The sequence below is a fragment of the Salmo trutta genome, chromosome 7, assembly GCF_901001165.1.
Source record: "Salmo trutta chromosome 7, fSalTru1.1, whole genome shotgun sequence".
NCBI lineage: Eukaryota > Metazoa > Chordata > Actinopteri > Salmoniformes > Salmonidae > Salmo > Salmo trutta.
In genome coordinates, this window is record NC_042963.1 from 40,633,313 (window position 1) to 40,652,017 (window position 18,705).

General features: G+C 46.2%; 1 protein-coding gene across 6 annotated transcripts in view; it reads left to right on the plus strand.

Annotated features, from left to right (window-relative positions):
• LOC115197406 (homeodomain-interacting protein kinase 2) overlaps positions 1-18,705 on the plus strand; it is a 128,850-nt gene that overhangs the window by 81,869 nt on the left and 28,276 nt on the right. For all 6 annotated transcript variants that reach the window (XM_029758865.1, XM_029758868.1, XM_029758869.1 and 3 more), the window contains exon 3: positions 16,585-16,708. In XM_029758865.1, the coding sequence (XP_029614725.1) occupies positions 16,585-16,708 (124 nt within the window). The remainder of the gene's footprint in view (positions 1-16,584; positions 16,709-18,705) is intronic.

Sequence of the window (18,705 nt, forward strand, 5' to 3'; positions counted from 1 at the left end):
CCCGTGCTTAGGTTTAAGATGGGAAAGTTAAGACAATGGAGTCACAATAATGCAAAGGGTCTACCGCTCTGAATCAACCATGGGACCAGCTCAAGCATTGTAGCTACGCTGCTTAGGCAGAACGCAAGCGGTCTGAAGCAGATCATAAGGTTGGTGAAATAAGATTGTAATTCAAGCTAATGCCAGGAAAAAGACAAAAACCATCTAGCCAGCAAGTTAACGTGTAGGTTGAAGATTACAAGGTTAAGATAACGGGGTTCTAATATCCCATAATTCTTTGCAATTCATGAGACCAGCTTTGCTAATTAGAAACTGCCCTCGTAGTCATTATATTTCTGTAGATGGTAGGCTATACTCTTCTGGGCAGATCACGCAAGAAGCCTGTATGGAAGATATCCATATTACAGGGATTTACACTAGAGCTATCCCTCAACAGGCCTACAATCCTCGGCCTAAAGTGGACACTTTCTCTGCGCCAAATACAATTTTTATTTTTTTATTTCACCTTTATTTAACCAGGTGGGCTAGTTGAGAACAAGTTCTCATTTACAACTGCGACCTGGCCAAGATAAAGCAAAGCAGTGTGACACAGACAACAACACAGAGTTACACATGGAATAAACAATAAACAAGCCAATAACACAATAAACAAGTCAATGACACAGTAGAAAAAACATAAAGTCTATCTACAGTGTGTGCAAAAGGCATGAGGAGGTAAATAGGCCATAGTAGCGAAGAATTACAATTTAGCAAATTAACACTGGAGTGGTAAATGAGCAGATGAGGATGTGAAAGTAGAGATACTGGTGTGCAAAAGAGCAGAAAAGTAAATAAAAACAGTATGGGGATGAGGTAGGTAGATTGGGTGGGCTATTTACAGATGGACTATGTACAGCTGCAGGGATCGGTTAGCTGCTCAGATAGCTGATGTTTAAGGTTGGTGAGGGAAATAGTTCCAGTCACTGGCAGCAGAGAACTGGAAGGAAAGGCGGCCAAATGATGTGTTGGCTTTGGGGATGATCAGTGAGATATACCTGATGGAACGTGTGCTACGGATGGGTGTTGTTATCGTGACCAGTGAACTGAGATAAGGCGGAGCTTTACCTAGCATAGACTTATAGATGACCTGGAGCCAGTGGGTCTGGCGACGAATATGTAGCGAGGGCCAGCCGACTAGAGCATACAGGTCGCAGTGGTGGGTGTTTTAGGTGATTTGGTAACAAAACGGATGGCACTGTGATAGACTGCATCCAGTTTGCTGAGTAGAGTATTGGAAGCTATTTTGTAGATGACATCGCCGAAGTCGAGGATCAGCAGGATAGTCAGTTTTACGAGGGTAAGTTTTGCGGCGTAAGTGAAGGAGGCTTTGTTGCGAAATAGAAAGCCGATTCAAATACTTATTTCCCTCATTAAAATGCAAATCAATTTCTAACATTTTTGACATGCGTTTTTCTGGATTTTTTTGTTGTTATTCTGTCTCTCACTGTTCAAATAAACCTACCATTAAAATTATAGACTGATCATTTCTTTGTCAGTGGGCAAACGTACAAAATCAGCAGGGGATCAAATCCTTTTTTCCCTCACTGTAGTTGGTGAACCAGGCGAGGCAGTCATTAGAGAAACCAAGGCTATTGAGTCTGCCGATAAGAATGTGGTGATAGACAGAGTCGAAAGCCTTGGTCAGGTCAATGAAGACGGCTGCACAGTAATGTCTCTTATCGATGGCGGTTATGATATCGTTTAGTACCTTGAGCGTGGCTGAGGTGCACCCGTGACCGGCTCGGAAACCGGATTGCAAAGCGGAGAAGGTACGGTGGGATTCGAAATGGTCAGTGATCTGTTTATTAACTTGGCTTTCGAAGACTTTAGAGAGGCAGGGCAGGATCGATATAGGTCTATAGCAGTTTGGGTCTAGAGTGTCTTCCCCTTTGAAGAGGGGGATGACCGCGGCAGCTTTCCAATCCTTAGGGATCTCGGACGATACGAAAGAGGTTTAACAGGCTAGTGGTATAGGGGTTGCAACAATGGTGGCGGATAGTTTTAGAAAGAGAGGGTCCAGATTGTCTAGCCCAGTTGATTTGTACGGGTCCAGGTTTTGCAGCTCTTTCAGAACATCTGCTATCTGGATTTGGTTGAAGGAGAAGCTGGGGAGGCTCGGGCGAGTAGCTGCGGAGCTGTTGGCCGGGGTGTGAGTAGCCAGGAGGAAGGCATGGCCAGCCGCAGAGAAATGCTTATTGAAATTTTCGATTATCATGGATTTATCGGTGTTGACCGTGCTTCCTAGCCTCAGTGCAGTGGGCAGCTGGGAGGAGGTGCTCAATAACGTTACTCCTCAGAGAATGTCAATATGTTTCAATTTGATGTGCGACATGAGAGATACGCACTTGGTATGCAAGTGTTGCACACCAACAGAAGGAGAAAATCTACACCTGTCGAGCAATTCATTTCAACAATAATCTTAATTTTAATTTGACTTTACAAACAACAGAATGCTTAATTGGAGTCTATTTCTCCGGAGCCTAGACCTATATATAATAACTTAACTGGCTGAGGTAGGCTATGAGTGTCACGGTTGTCGTCGGGGATAGAGGACCAAAACGCAACAGGAATGTGGATGCTCATCTTGATATTTATTCGAAAATAAAGTGAACACCAAAATAACAAAACAACTCACAAACAACAAAACAGTCTTGTCAGGCTCACACACGCAAAACAAGAAACAATCTCCCACCATACAAAACAAACATCCCTCTGCCACGTCCTGACCAAAATACTAAACAACTACTCCCTCTGCTGGTCAGGACGTGACAGTACCCCCCCCCCCCCCCCCCCCCCTAAAGGTGCAGACCCCGGTTGCACCTCATAAATAAACAAACAAAAACAACAAAAAATCCCCCTAAACTAAAGGGAGGGAAGGGAGGGTGGCTGCCGTCACCGACGGCACTTGTGCTACACCCCCCCTCCCCAACCCACCTATACAGGAGGTGGTTCTGGCTCCGGCCTACTGTCCTCCAGAATGCAGACAGACTTGATCAGTTTCGGGCCGTAGGCAGACTCCCCTCGTTCCGGATTGTAGGCAGACCTCTTCCGTTCCACACTGTAGGCAGACTCATTTGAAACACAGTTACTTATATTTAGTTCTGGATCGTCAATAGACTTGCTCGGTTCCGGGTCACAGGCAGACCCTTCGGTTCCGGGTCACAGGCAGACCCCTTCGGTTCCGGGTCGCAGGCAGACCCCTTCGGTTCTGGGTCACAGGTAGATTCCCTCGGTCCCGGGTCGCAGGCTGACCCCCTCGGTTCCGGGTCACAGGCAGATCCCATTGGTTCCGGGTCACAGGCAGACCCCTTTTGTTCCGGGTCACAGGCAGACCCCCTTGGTTCCGGGTCGCAGGCAGACCCCCTCGGTTCCGGGTCGCAGGCAGACTCCCTCGGTTCCAGGTCGCAGGCAGACTCCCTCGGTTCCGGATCACAGGCAGTCTCCCTTGGTTCCGGACTAGACACTGCTGCCGGATACTCTGGACTGCACACTGTTGCCGGATACTCTGGACTGCACACTGTTGCCGGATACTCTGGACTGCACACTGTTGCCGGATACTCTGGACCGCACACTGTTGCCGGATACTCTGGACCGCACACTGTTGCCGGATACTCTGGACCACACACTGTTGCCGGATACTCTGGACCGCACACTGTTGCCGGATGCTCTGGACCGCACACTGTTGCCGGATACTCTGGACTGCATACTGTTGCCGGATACTCTGGACTGCACACTATTGCCGAACTCTCGAGGCTGGGCTGACGCACTGGAAGCCTGATGCGTGGTGCTGGTACTGGAGGTATCAGCCTGGGGACACGCACCTCAGGGCTAGTGCGGGGAGCGGGAACAGGCCGAGTTGGACTGGGCTGACGCACTGGAAGCCTGATGCGTGGTGCTGGTACTGGAGGTATCAGCCTGGGAACACGCACCTCAGGGCTAGTGCGGGGAGCGGGAACAGGCCGAGTCGAACTGGGTTGACGCACTGGAAGCCTGATGCGTGGTGCTGGTACTGGAGGTATCAGCTTGGGAACACGCACCTCAGGGCTAGTGCGGGGAGCGGGAACAGGACGAGTCGGACTGGGCTGACGCACTGGAAGCCTGGTGCGTGGTGCTGGTACTGGATATGCCAGGCTGGAAACACACACCTTAGGGCTAGTGCATGGAGCGGGAACAGGATATATTGGACCGTAGAGGCGTACTGGCGGTCTCGAGCGCAGAACTGGCATCGCTCTTACTGGCTGGATGCCCACTACCCCCTGGAAAATGCGGGGCGCTGGTATAGCGCGTACCGGCCTAAAAATACTTGTTCTCGCCACAGTACCCATTACCCCGAAGCACGGGACCTGTCCATTCACTGGTTGCCCAGAAAAGGTACGGGGATTTGGCCTGGGGCTCAAACCTCGCCCAGCCAAACTACCCATATGCCCCCCCCAAAAAAAATCTTGGGGCTGCCTCTCGGGCTTAAACGCCAGTCGTGTTCCCCTGTAGCGTTCCCCGTCTTCGCTCCACTTTCTCCATGGGCCCTCTCCGGCCATAATCTGTTCCCATGTCCATTTCTCCTGTTGGTCCAACTCAAATTCCCTTTGCTCCTCAAAGTCCACCTGTTGCTCCTTCCTCCGCTGCTTGGTCCTTTTATGGTGGGAGATTCTGTCACGGTTGTCGTCGGGGATAGAGGACCAAAACGCAGCAGGAATGTGGATGCTCATCTTGATATTTATTCAAAAATAAAGTGAACACCAAAATAACAAAACAACTCACAAACAACAAAACAGTCTTGTCAGGCTCACACACGCAAAACAAGAAACAATCTCCCACCATACAAAACAAACATCCCTCTGCCACGTCCTGACCAAAATACTAAACAACTACTCCCTCTGCTGGTCAGGACGTGACAATGAGGCTTAACAGCGTCATAGAATAAGGATTTTTTTATTAGGCCTACTCAAAAATGTTGTATCCTACATAAAACAATCATTTAAAGAAAAAAAGTCTGCATGTTCGACCTAAAACAATGTAGCTAATAATTAAAAGTGCACATTTGTAAATCCCAAACTCTAAAAGTAATTAGAAAGGTATATACAAATTAGATGTGACATTGTGGTTACAATAAAGAATGTAGCCCATCATGCAAATGTTTCCTATTAGCAGGACAATAGACTTTTTATAATCCGGCTACTGTTGTGAAAATCCCTCAACTTGCAATGTATTCTAAAGTGTTACATTTCTAACTCAAAACAGCATTTCTTCATTAACATCTTTATGCTTTCGTTAATCTTCTTGATCTTCTTCCTTTTCTTCTGTAGCAATTTTGAGCAAATTGCTCAAATGTCACAGTTGATTCGTCTGTGAAGATGACGTTATTGAATGTCTTGCCAGCTTTGATCTATGCCTGGGCCTGCAGGATGCAAAGTTCTTTGTTTGTCAGACGAATCATTGGAATCATTGACTCACTCAAGCGTTGAAAAGGGTGAGGATCGAGATGGAGTCACAATCCATGCCAGGCACACCTGTGAGCTCTGGAACTTCACCTCCGACAGGCAGTCAACATATGTGGGGGTTTGTCAGGTCTTTGGTTCACCCTGACATTTCCATTCTTGTTCTGACAACAGAACTTGAAATGGTTTTAAAATGGCGCCGGAAGAAATGGCAGCAGTTTTACGGGCGCCCAACCAATTGCGCTATTATGTGGGTTTTTTCTCGCATTATTTGTAACTTATTTTGTACATAATGTTTTTGCAACTGTATCCTACGGCAAAAAAATTGCTTCTGGATTTCAGGACAGCGATCACTCACCTCGGATTAGACAAAGATTTTTTTTTCAACAAGCAGGATGCACAGGACATTCTCCGAACACCCAACAAGGCCAACATCCCAGTTATTTGCAAGAGGAAGAGAAGCAGGTACAGAGGACAAAGAGCGGGGTGCCTCGTAAGGATCTGCAGAAGGTGAGTGGGAAAGCTGCCGTTACCATCAATATTACTCACCAGCGTGCAATCATTGGACAATAAATTAGATGAGGTACGTACACGAATATCCTACCAACGGGACATCAGAAACTGTAATATCTTATGTTTCATGGAATTGTGTCTGAATGATGACATGGATATTCAGCTAGCGGGATATACGCTGTACCGACAAGATAGAACAGCACACTCCAGTAAGACGAGGGGGGGGGTCTGTGCATATTTGTAAACATCAGCTGGTGCACGAAATCTAAGGAAGTCTCCAGATTTTGCTCGCCTGAAGTAGAGTATCTTGTGATAATGCAGTCCACACTATTTGCCTAGAGAGTTTTCAGCTATACTTATCGTGGCTGTTTATTTACCACCACAGACGGATGCTGGCACTAAGACTCAGTCAGCTGTATAAGGAAATAAGCAAACAGGAAACCACTCACCCAGAGTGAGCGGTTTCTTAGTGGCCGGAGACTTTAATGCAGGGAAACTTCAATCAGTTCTACCTAACTTCTATCAACATGTTAAATGTGCAACCAGAGGGAAAAAAATTCTGAATCACCACACAGAGACGCGTACAAAGCTTTCCCTCGCCTTCCATTTGGTAAATTCGACCACAATTCTATCCTCCTGATTCCTGGTTACAAGCAAAAATTAAAGCAGGAAGCACCAGTGACTCAGTCTATAAAAAAGTTGTCAGATGAAGCAGATGCTAAACTATAGGACTGTTTTGTTATCACAGTCTGGAACATGTTCCGGGATTCTTCCGATGTCATTGAGGAGTACACCACATCAGTCACTGGCTTTATCAATAAGTGCATCGAGGACGTCGTCCCCACACTGACTGTACGTACATACCCCATCCAGAAGTCATGGATTACAGGCAACATTTGCACTGAGCTAAAGGGTAGAGCTGCCTCTTTCAAGGTGCGGGATTCTAACCCGAAAGCTTATAAGAAATCCTGCTATGCCCTCCGACAAACCATCAAACAGACAAAGTGTCAATACATGGCTAAGATTGACTCGTACTACACCAGCTCCGATGCTCGTCTTATGTGGCAGGCCTTGCAAACTATTACAGACTACAAAGGGAAGCACAGCCGCGAGCTGCCCAGTGACACGAGCCTACCAGATGAGCTAAATCACTTCTATGCTCGCTTTGAGGCAAGCAAAACTGAGGCATGCATGAGAGCATCAGCTGTTCTAGACAACTGTGTGATCACGCTCTCCGTAGCCGACATGAGTAAGACCTTTAAACAGGTCAACATTCACAAGGCTGCGGGGCCAGACGGATTACCAGGATGTGTGCTCCGGGCATGTGCTGACAAACTGGCAGGTGTCTTCACTATCATTTTCAACATGTCCCTGATTGAGTCTGTAATACCAACATGTTTCAAGCAGACCACCATAGTCCCTGTGCCCAAGAACACAAAGGCAACCTGCCTAAATGACTACAGACCCGTAGCACTCACATCCGTAGCCATGAAGTACTTTGAAAGGCTGGTAATGGCTCACATCAACACAATTATCCCAGAAACCCTAGACCCACTCCAATTTGCATACCGCCCAAACAGATCCACAGAGGATGCAATCTCTATTGCACTCCACACTGCCCTTTCAAACCTGGACAAAAGGAACACCTATGTGAGAATGCTATTCATAGCCTACAGCTCAGCGTTCAACACCATAGTTCCCTCAAAGCTCATCACTAAGCTAAGGATCCTGGGACTAAACACCTCCCTCTGCAACTGGATCCTGGACATCCTGATGGGTTGCCCCCAGGTGGTGAGGGTAGGTAGCAACACATCTGCCACGCTGATCCTCAACACTGGAGCCCCTCAGGGGTGCATGCTCAGTCCCCTCCTGTACTCCCTGTGCACCTACGACTGCATTGCCAGGCACGACTCCAACACCATCATTAAGTTTGCAGATGACACAACAGTGGTAGGCCTGATCACCGACAATAATGAGACCGCTTTTAGGGAGGAGTCAGAGACCTGGCCGGGTGGTGCCAGAATAACAACCTATCCCTCAACGTGACCAAGACTAAGGAGATGATTGTGGACTACAGGAAAAGGAGGACTGAGTATGCCCCCACTCTCATTGACGGGGCTGTAGTGGAGCAGGTTGAGAGCTTCAAGATCCTTGGTGTCCACATCACCAACAAACTAGAATGGTCCAAACACACCAAGACAGTCGTGAAGAGGGCACGACAAAGCCTATTACCCCTCAGGAAACGAAAAATATTTGGCATGGGTCCTCAGATCCTCAAAAGGTTCTACAGCTGCAACATCGAGAGCATCCTGACTGGTTGCATCACTGCCTTGTATGGCAATTGCTCAGCCTCCGACCGCAAGGCACTTCAGAGGGTAGTGCGTACGGCCCAGTACATCACTGGGGCTAAGCTGCCTGCCATCCAGGACCTCTACACCAGGCAGTGTCAAAGGAAGGCCCTAAAAATTCTCAAAGACCCCAGCCACCCCAGTCATAGACTGTTCTCTCTACTACCGCATGGCAAGCGGTTTCAGAGTGCCAAGTCTAGGACCAAAAGGCTCAACAGTTTTTACACCCAAGCCATAAGACTCCTGAACAGGTAATCAAATGGCTACCCGGACTATTTGTATTGTGTGCCCCCCCAACCCCCCTTTTTACACTGCTGCTACTCTCTGTTTATCATATATGCATAGTCACTTTAACTATACGTTCATGTACATACTTCTTCAATTGGCCCGACCAACCAGTGCCCCCGCACATTGGCTAACCGGGCTATCTGCTTTGTGTCCCGCCACCCGCCAACCATCACCCGCCAACCCCTCTTTTACGCTACTACTACTCTCTGTTCATCATATATGCATAGTCACTTTAACCATATCTACATGTACATACTACCTCAATCAGCCCGACTAACCGGTGCCTGTATATATCCTCGCTACTGTTATAGCCTCGCTACTGTTATTTTTCACTGTCTTTTTTACTGTTGTTTTTATTTCTTTACATACCTATTGTTCACCTAATAGCTTTTTTGCACTGTTGGTTAGAGCCTGTAAGTAACCATTTCACTGTAAGGTCTACACCTGTAGACAAATAAACTTTGATTTGATTTGACCAACTGTTCACCAGGCACAGCAAGGGCCACCCAGACCTTTATGCTGTTCTGCTATTCCAAGGATGTGTAACCGAAGAGAGATACCACGAGTGGGCACAGAATACATAGCCTTCCCACTGTGGACTGTTTCACGCTGCTCTAAAACAAGCATGGAGAAAGGAACATTTTCAAATATTCCATGATATTCTTAAGATATGTGTTGACTGAATATAAGCAAGTGATGTCTGCTAAATTATCAAGTTAGGTTTGTCCAGAAATAAATAATTCTAAATAACAAACTGGCTTTATTTACAAATTAGTGAGAATGTCTCACCCCATGTTCAAGAATTGCCTTTTTCTCGCTCACGCTAGGTTAAATGAAAATGAAATCTCCAAAATATTGTTACTTTTTTAACAAAGCATTATTATTATTGTTATTAATTAATTTAGAATTATATAAAATCCCCTTAGATATTCTCAGATATTCTCACAGATCCTAACAGAAAATGCCCCTTAGATATTCATTTAGAATCCTCCAATCCTCTAAATGTAATTATTGGCGGAGAGTCACGTCATTGAAACATATTTTTCGATATACTGTAGGCATACCATAGGCGAAATGAGTTTCACTAGTGTTGAGTAATGTCCTGTTAAAAATGGTGTAGGTCTTATTTATTTAAAGAAAAGTTAGAAGCCAAAGCCTACAACTATTTTAGCACCGTTTTGCGCTGCTCTGAGGCAAACATTGGGACTGGTCTTGATAAATCAATGCGATTTTTATTTTCACTTAATCTCCATTTGGGTATTGGTTAGACAAGAATTAGAAAATTAGGGTGCAGAAATGTTATGCTCTTAGTGTAACCTTTATTTAACTAGGCATGTCAGTTAAGAACAAATTCTTATTTACAAGGACAGCCTACTCCTTCCTCGTGCCCTGCAGGGATTCTTTAGCTAAATAGCCCAGTACTGTACTGCCAACCGTCACGTTGTTCAGCGCCATATTTTCCGTTCCAGCAAGTACCAGTAAAAAGTTGGGACACACCTACTCATTCCAGGATTTTTCTATATTTTTTCTATTTTCTACATTGTACAATAATAGTGAAGACATCACAACTATGAAATAACACAGGTGTCCCGCGTGCCCTGCATTCTGTAGTACAGACATGGCCTGCTCTCCCTTGTGTAAGGAATTAGGCACTTTCCCATGTTTACTACAGTATGTATTGTAGACTGCACATTAGCCTAATAAACAAATAAACACATTTCGTTAATAAAATAATTATAAAAATTACTCTTTCAAAATGCAGATGTTGATTTAGTTATGGATCCATAATGAATTACTACGGGAATAAATATCACTGATTTACAGAAATATTGGAAAAAAATGTCTGACAATTAAATGACGTGCCACAGAATGCTGCAGGTGTGCCGCAGTATGACACAACTTTTAAACTTTTAAAAGAGGAACCACATTAACAGTGGAAACAGTTACAGCACCATCAGAACTTATCTCTGCCTTTTGAGTAGAGAGAGGGATCCCTTCTTTACAACACCTTGAGCACAAGGAATGTTAACTGGACCCTGAATGAAATACTACTTCTCAAGGTCTGTTTAAAAGTTTGTTATGTCCTGACTTACACAACTAGCTAAATCCCTTGACTGGGGCCTGGGGGCTCGTGGAGGACCAAAAACAGTCTTTTATCATGCAGCCCTCAATAGGCATTTAGCATTCACTCTGCCACATCGCTCCCTCACGCGATGGCTGGGCAGGGCTGGTTCTTTTTAGTGTGTGTGTGTGTGTGTATGTGCACACATGTTTCATTGTCTCAGCCTCTCTGACAGAGGAAACCACAAACTTTGGAGCCAGAGGAGGGGCCACAGGTGGAGGATAGTGCTGGGGAGAATCGCAATTGCATTTCCTTGATTCCTCACGTCCTCTCTCTTCACCTCCTTCTCAAAACCCATCCAATGTGTTTTGGAAGGAGGTGAGGAGAGAGGACATGAGGAATCAAGGAAATGCAATTTAGATTCTCCCTGGACTCTCCCTCTGTCCCTCAGTCACTCGGTACAAGGCCTTCAAAGAGTTATATGTCAAGAGGTTGCCACCAAACTCTGAGGGCATACATAATATTATAATATTGTACTCCGTTCATCACGTCAGGAAGCAGAGAGCTCTTCAAATGAAGTTAACCCAACCATCCTAGTTAACGTAACAGTAAATAGGCAATTACTGCAGTTGTCGAGTGTAGTGTGAGTTTGACTCCATTGTACAAGAGCAGTTATTGTTGTACCAAGAGTTGTCATGAAAAGTTCAAACTCATCAGAAATATAAACCACCTGCAATGGCAGTTCACACCAATGATGTCATATATGAATACAGTAAGCTATACTGTATAATAAATATGAGGTCTATGGTTCAGACTCATTGCAATAGAAACAACGTCCAGTGTGAATGCTGCAATGCCAAGCAATGATGTAATTTAAAGTAAATTATGTCTATCGTTCAACCTCATTGCAATCAATTGTAAACACAGGGGTCCAGACCAGTGATGTGCCAGACTGCCAGGAGACTGAAGTGAAGCCGAGCTGAGGGAAGGTCAGGGTGATGGATGCATCCTGACGTGCCCACTGCCCATGATGTCAGAGCCGGGAATAGCAGCTGCAGTGCAGTGCGTGGTTATGGATGGAGGGGCCAGAAGGAGAGGAGATGGGCTCTGCCCGCCTGTCCACCCACCCGCCTGGTCTGCCTGCCCTAGTTTAGGGGGGCAGAAGAAAGGCCCCATTCATTTATTGTGGTGGGGTTGTGCCATCACTGTAGCTCCCAGGGGACCGGCCTCATCAATGAGAGGCCAGCTGGGAGGATGTCACAGCGCCCCTCCCCCCACATACAGTACTGTAGCAAGGATTGTACCAGTTTGCCTGCCATATGCATGACTCCACCTCCTCAGAGTGTTGTGGTCCGGTCCAGCTTGTTCGCTGCTGTCTATGTGTTAGAGGAGGTATAGTTTAGAGCTGGGTGTGTGTGTGTGTGTGTGTGTGTGTGTGTGTGTGTGTGTGTGTGTGTGTGTGTGTGTGTGTGTGTGTGTGTGTGTGTGTACGTAGCTGAGGTTTGCATGCAGAGCAGCTCTGCTCATAAAGCACCAGGATGTGGTAAGCAGTTAACACCTGACTGCCTGGCATTTTCCATTTGACTGTTTTACCCACAACCTTTATTCCATCTCCTGTATTGACCACTACTATCTATGACCTCTTATGGAGCACTGCTGTAACCCTAGCTGTAGGGCACATACCTTTACACTATCTATGTGCTAAAGGAGACAGAATCCTGCTTCTGTGTCCTTAAGGAGAGTGAAGGAGGAGAGGAGTGAAGGAAGGAAGGGGTGAAGGAAGAAAGGGAGGAGAGGAGTGAAGGAAGGAAAGAGGGAGAAGAGGAGAGGTGTGTGAGCTGCACAGATGTGTGTTTACTAGGGCCTGCATCAGCAGCATCTGCTGTGTTTTGCATGCCACGGAAGCAGTGAGGAGATTTGCATTACTGGTTTGATTTCATGAACGTGATCGTTGTGTTGGGTTAGCAGGGAGGGATGGAGTGCAGCTGGACCTCAGTGAGACCAGGGCAGTGGAATCATCAAAAGGGCCTGGATCGAGGAGGTGCTGCCGGAAACTGATCCAAGCATAACATCATCAGCTCTAATGGACCGGAACATGACACACACACACACACACACACACACACACACACACACAGATAGACACATACACACATAACCCCCCCCCCCCCACCCCCACCTTTCCCCCCCACACACACACAGATAGACACATACACACATAACCCCCCCACCCCCCACCTTCCCCACACACACACACAGATAGACACATACACACACACACAAACCCCCTCCATACACACACACAGATAGACACATACACACATAACCCCCCCCCACACACACACACACACACACACACACAGATAGACACATACACGCACACACAAACCCCCTCCACACACACACACACACAGCTAAAGATGCAGGACTAATTGCTCTCTAATTTAAATAGGATGGTCCAAAGCTGACTGTTATAAAAACCCACAGTTCCATGACATCAAACGTGGCACACAGTCAACCATGGAAAAGAACATTGAGGCCGGCGCAGACCATTTCCCCATGATTGGTTGTTGTATCATATTCATTTCATGCTAAGCAGACGCTAATATTCCAGGGAGATTGGTAATGCATGGGAGGGGAGCGGTGCTGCTGTAACCTCTAGGAAGGACCTTGTGGGAGTAGAAGGTTCTGTGACCTGAGTGTTGGGAGCACTGGGGGCCAGAGGTGTCTGATACAGTATACTTATGCAAATAGAGGGTGTGTGTGTGTGTGTGTGTGTGTGTGTGTGTGTGTGTGTGTGTGTGTGTGTGTGTGTGTGTGTGTGTGTGTGTGTGTGTGTGTGTGTGTGTGTGTGTGTGTGTGTGTGTGTGTGTGTGTGTGTGTGTGTGTGTGCTAATCAGAGAGCAAAGACCCCTAAATCTCTTTGGGGAAACCGGAAACTGTACACAGTTAGGAGAAGGGTGTCACATTAGTGTGTGTGTGTGTATGCAATAACAGCTTATCTTCAGCAACGGAAAGTTACAAAGTAACAAATAGCCGAGCTTATGTCAGCCAGAACCATAGTATCTATTTTGTCTGGTTAGTGTGTGTGTGTGTGTGTGTGTGTGTGTGTGTGTGTGTGTGTGTGTGTGTGTGTGTGTGTGTGTGTGTGTGTGTGTGTGTGTGTGTGTGTGTGTGTGTGTGTGTGTGGGTGTGTGTGTGTGTGTGTGTGTGTGTGGGGGGGGGGGGGGGGGGCCTGGGTGTGTTTGCGTGTGTGTGTGAGCCTCTGCATCCCTCATTGTAAAGCTCCTTACCTCATACCTCTCTAAAGTGAAAGCCCATGCAGTTTGAAGAGGGAGTATTGTGCTGACTGACCCTGGCCCATAGCTCAGGTTCCCTCCTTTACTCCCCTCAGCACACAGTGTCCTGCCCAGTGCTATCTGCTGTGGCAACCCACAATAGATGGCCCAGCTAATTGTGTGTTGAGTGTGTAATATAACCCTCCTTCAGACTCGTTTGGGGGTGTCGTCTCGGTGTGTTGTCGGGATGTGTTGTCTTGGTGTGTTGTTGTGGTATGTTGTTGTGGTGTGTTGTCGTGGTGTGTTGTCGTGTTGTGTTGTCATGTGTTTTCTTGGTGTGTTGTCATGTTCTGTTGTCTTGGTGTGTTGTCTTGGTGTGTTGTCTTGGTGTGTTTTCTTGGTGTGTTGTTGTGGTGTGTTGTTGTGTTGTGCTTTCTTGGTGTGTGTTGTTGTGTTGTGTTTTCTTGGTGTGTGTTGTTGTGTTGTGTTTTCTTGGTGTGTTGTCGTGGTGTGTTGTCGTGGTGTGTTGTCGTGGTGTGTTGTCGGGGTGTGTTGTTGTGGTGTGTTCCACCACTGCCCCAAGACCCCAATAACCACCCTGTGTATTTACTGAGCCCTCTCCTTGTTAGGTTAACTGGAGAGGCTACTGCTCTCTCTCTCTCTCTCTCTCTCTCTCTCTCTCTCTCTCTCTCTCTCTCTCTCTCTCTCTCTCTCTCTCTCTCTCTGTCTCTGTCTCTGTCTTTCTCTCTCTTTTTCAATCTCTCATTTGTATTGTCTTGTCTCTCTCTTTTGTTAGCTAGATATCCCTGTGTCTGCCACCATGATAAAGCTTGGTCCCAGCTGTTTCTCACAATGTTAAACCTGCCATCTCTTTCACAAATAGACAAGTGAGGAAGGTCCGAGAAGAGAGAAGTCTGAGTCCCATGTGGCAAATGTGATCAGATTCCCTCCACTATCACTCCCCTCCCCTAGTCCCATAGAGCCCTGCTCTTAGCCCTGCTCTTATCCACGTTATCTGTTGTCCGGGCCTGTCCAGCAGGCTTCCAGCAAGGAGTTACTTCTCTGTCTCTCTCCCAGGCTGCCTTGGAGTCTGCGCTCCTCCGCTCCGCTCCTCTCGCCCCGTTGTCATGACCACCACAGGCAGGGAACACTGGGAACTCGGCAAGGATCAGCCTAAAGCTCAGAGAATTCTTGTCACGCCATTAAAATGTATCACTGATAATGTTTTATGACGAAGTAGTTGGTCTCTAGTGTGTGTGTATTTATGTTTGTGCGTGCGCACGTGCATGTGTACATGTAGGCACATGCGTATGGGTTTGTGTGTGTCACAGTGAGTTTCCCTCATTGGGGACCGAGGCAGTCTGCGTAGTAATTGAAATGCTCATCAGAGACTTCAGCTCAGTGGACTGCATTATAATCTATCTGGTCTAGTGTAACAGAGCTCATGGTGAGTCCACAGTAAAAGGGATCATTTTCTAAATCGTTTGTCAGTCGTGGCATTCGTATAACTGAGACAGTGATTTTCTTCCTGTTCAGTGCTCACTCAGACCCAGTTATTTATCGGTGACAGTTGTGAAGTGGCCACTTGGCCCCTGTGTTTTGTAAAGTCCCAGAAGTCTAGGAACCTGGTAACCGGGCTCTGGGGTTTTTAACTGGCCTTTGCAAACGGCCCGGAGTCGGACGAGGGTTGCTCTGTGAATATATGTTGATTTTATTTTTCATGGCAGCATAATTGATTCCACATAGGGCCACTGTAACCAAGCCCCATCTTCTTCCCTAGATTACCCTCCCACTCTCCCCTCCCCCATATTTTATCCCAGAACCTAGACTCCCCAAGGTTTGGGCATCCCGATTTGCTCTTGCACGGCTATCAATCAATTAGCTCCGGCCCCCCCACGGTCAGCACTAAGATCAACAGCGTGACTGCCAGTTCCATATGAAGGAGAATCAAAGAAAACAAAGTCCTTCAACTTCTCTCAAAGCTTCTCTAAACAAGTGAGGTGTTTGCATTAAAGGCCTGAGAACTGGACTGAGATCAGTGTAAGATAACATATCAGGGAATGACAGGCTGATTGATTAGTTTATCTTGGGCGGGATGTTAAGACTGCTGCTGGCAATGTAATCTAATTAAGTTTGTTTTGGGAATGTTTTGAATAGTGGCCCAGTTTGCTGATGTCTTGGGAGGGTTAGCTGCTGCTCCTAACACTGAAGAAAAGGAATGTCACTCATTTGTTTGCTTCTCCCAGATGAGATCTTTCATTAAAGTTAGTGTTACATCAACACATTGTGTTATGACATGGGCTGGGATTTAATCCAATGCAGATTAACAACCTGCACACAGCAATAGACTTTTAAAAGCTATTTCCCCGACATTTACGGACATCATGTTCGCTGTAAACGCCAAGTTAGCTCAAGCAGAAAAGTAAATCTCAGTGCACAGGTCGTTTAGCTGCAATTGTTTGAATCTCTGTCATGGTCTTTTCCAGGTTAGATTCAATGTGCGGTCAGTTCCATAACTCACACAGGTGCCCCTTCTTGTACCATTGCTTACCTTACAGAAATACTCTGGCCTGTATCTAACCATGCTGCCTCTCTCTCTCCCTCCCTCTCTCTCTCCTCAGAGCTCCGGAGATCATCCTGGGCCTGCCCTTCTGTGAGGCCATCGACATGTGGTCCCTGGGCTGTGTCATCGCTGAGCTCTTCCTAGGCTGGCCCCTCTACCCGGGGGCCTCCGAGTACGACCAGGTAGGTCTGAGGGTCTGCCCATAGGGGGTGACAACCTGAAAGATAATGAGTGATGCCTAAATGAGAGAAAGCATCCAAGACAAGAGCTAGAAGAAGTTGTTTCTGAATGCTACAATAAACCGGAAATGTAAAAGAGTTCAACCATTTCAACCAATCAAGGTGTGCATTTTGCAACAGTGGCGTACTAAGAGTTATTACTGCTTTCATGTAGGATTTACAGTATTTTGCTGTAGAAAGAATTGGGAAATGTTTATATGATCCCCTTACAAACAGGCCCATTTTGACCAGATTCTTGCCTGCATATGCCTTTTATATCTCCCGCATGCCGGCACACTGGTGATGAGTGGTAGTAGTGGTGTGTAGATGTGGGTTTAATAAATCCATTGAATATACACCATCAAAAAGAAATCCAATATTCATTTGTTTAGACAGGTCCTAAGAAACATTATAATTATAATAAAATTATAATAATCCACTTGTTAAACTCCATAACATGCTGGCTAAATGTTGTAATAAATGAGCCAACCAGACAAGATGATCAAGTGCAGCACTCACTTCAAAGTAGCTAACATTTCCCCAGCCTAACCAATATCCAAACAAATATTCAGTGAAAACAACAATCTGACATTGATTGTCTGAAAGCAGTGAGATGGTGCTGTCCCAATCAAAACAGTGCTGAAATTCTAATCTAGTTGACCACACGCGGGTAGGCTATTGCTTAAAATGTACAGTATTACATAGATTTGATGACTTTGGGAGTTTCAGTAAGCAACATTTTGATACATGCCTTCAATTGCGTTAGCCTACTTTATTCTAATATTTTTGTAATTCAGTTATATTTATTCCCACAGTTATTCCTTATGGATCCATCAAGTTGTGGTTCAGAAAACAGTGCATGCTTAGTGGTTGGCTGTGACATGAAGTGACATGCCTCGCAAAGTTTAGAACTGGCAAGACAATGGTTAACTGGTTCTGCCTAGCAACCATCAAGAGTTTAAGAGCGTAGTGTGTGCCAATCCCACCTCAGCATTACAGCTACGTTTCATACTAAGCCGTAGGCAGAACCTTACCGGAATGATTACTAGGTCGTTAGGTGAAAATAAATGTTTCGGCTTTGATAGCGGCAATACCTTTCAGATAAGGAAAAGGCGAAAAAAAGTTGCCAGTATGGTAAAGTTGGCAGTATGGTAAAGTTGGCAGTATGGTAAAGTTGGCAGAAAAACGTCTTAGTATGAAAGGTGTATAAGAGTCACTAGTCCACTTCAGGACCAGTCCTAAGATATCACTAGAAGTCAATGTCACAATTTAGTGTAAATTAGAAGTCAGGGATGAGGGGAGAGCATCAATTTGAGAGCTTTGCAAATTAGAGTTGCTCTTAGATATGTTTCAGCACGGGTGAAAAAGACCCATCTTGATTTGTTCTGAGAGATGGAGCAACACTCGCCCAAGGCTTTCCCATAGAGCCTAATGTGAGTTTGTTAAAGAGAAAGAGAGGGATCGAGAGAGAGACGAGAGAGAGCGAGAGATGATGGAGAGAGAGATAGAGAGAGAAGAGGAGGAACAGAAAGTGAGAGAGAGAGATGTGTTGCTCTGGAGCACCAGAGCGCTGCTAATTGGGGCGAGTGGCTCAGTGGCATCTGCTGGGATAAACAGAGAGGTTGCAGAGGGATCAGGAGCTGCCTGTCTGTCGGAGGAGACGAGACACCACACAGACACAAACAGAGACGCATGCATGCACACACACACACTCACACACAGGCCTCATTCCCATCACTCACATAACAGGACTAACCATACACAGTACACACAGGAACCTAGGCAGCATCTGATACTGCCTGACATCAGATCTCTCCAGGTGTTTTACTTGGGTAGGTCTTCTGGTCGGTGAAAACTCATGGCCAGTAATAAATCACAGTTAGGGCAGAGTTTTTCCTGACCACATGACCTCACCAGGTTGACCCTGCTGTGAAAATGTGTCACATCTAATGCATAACACA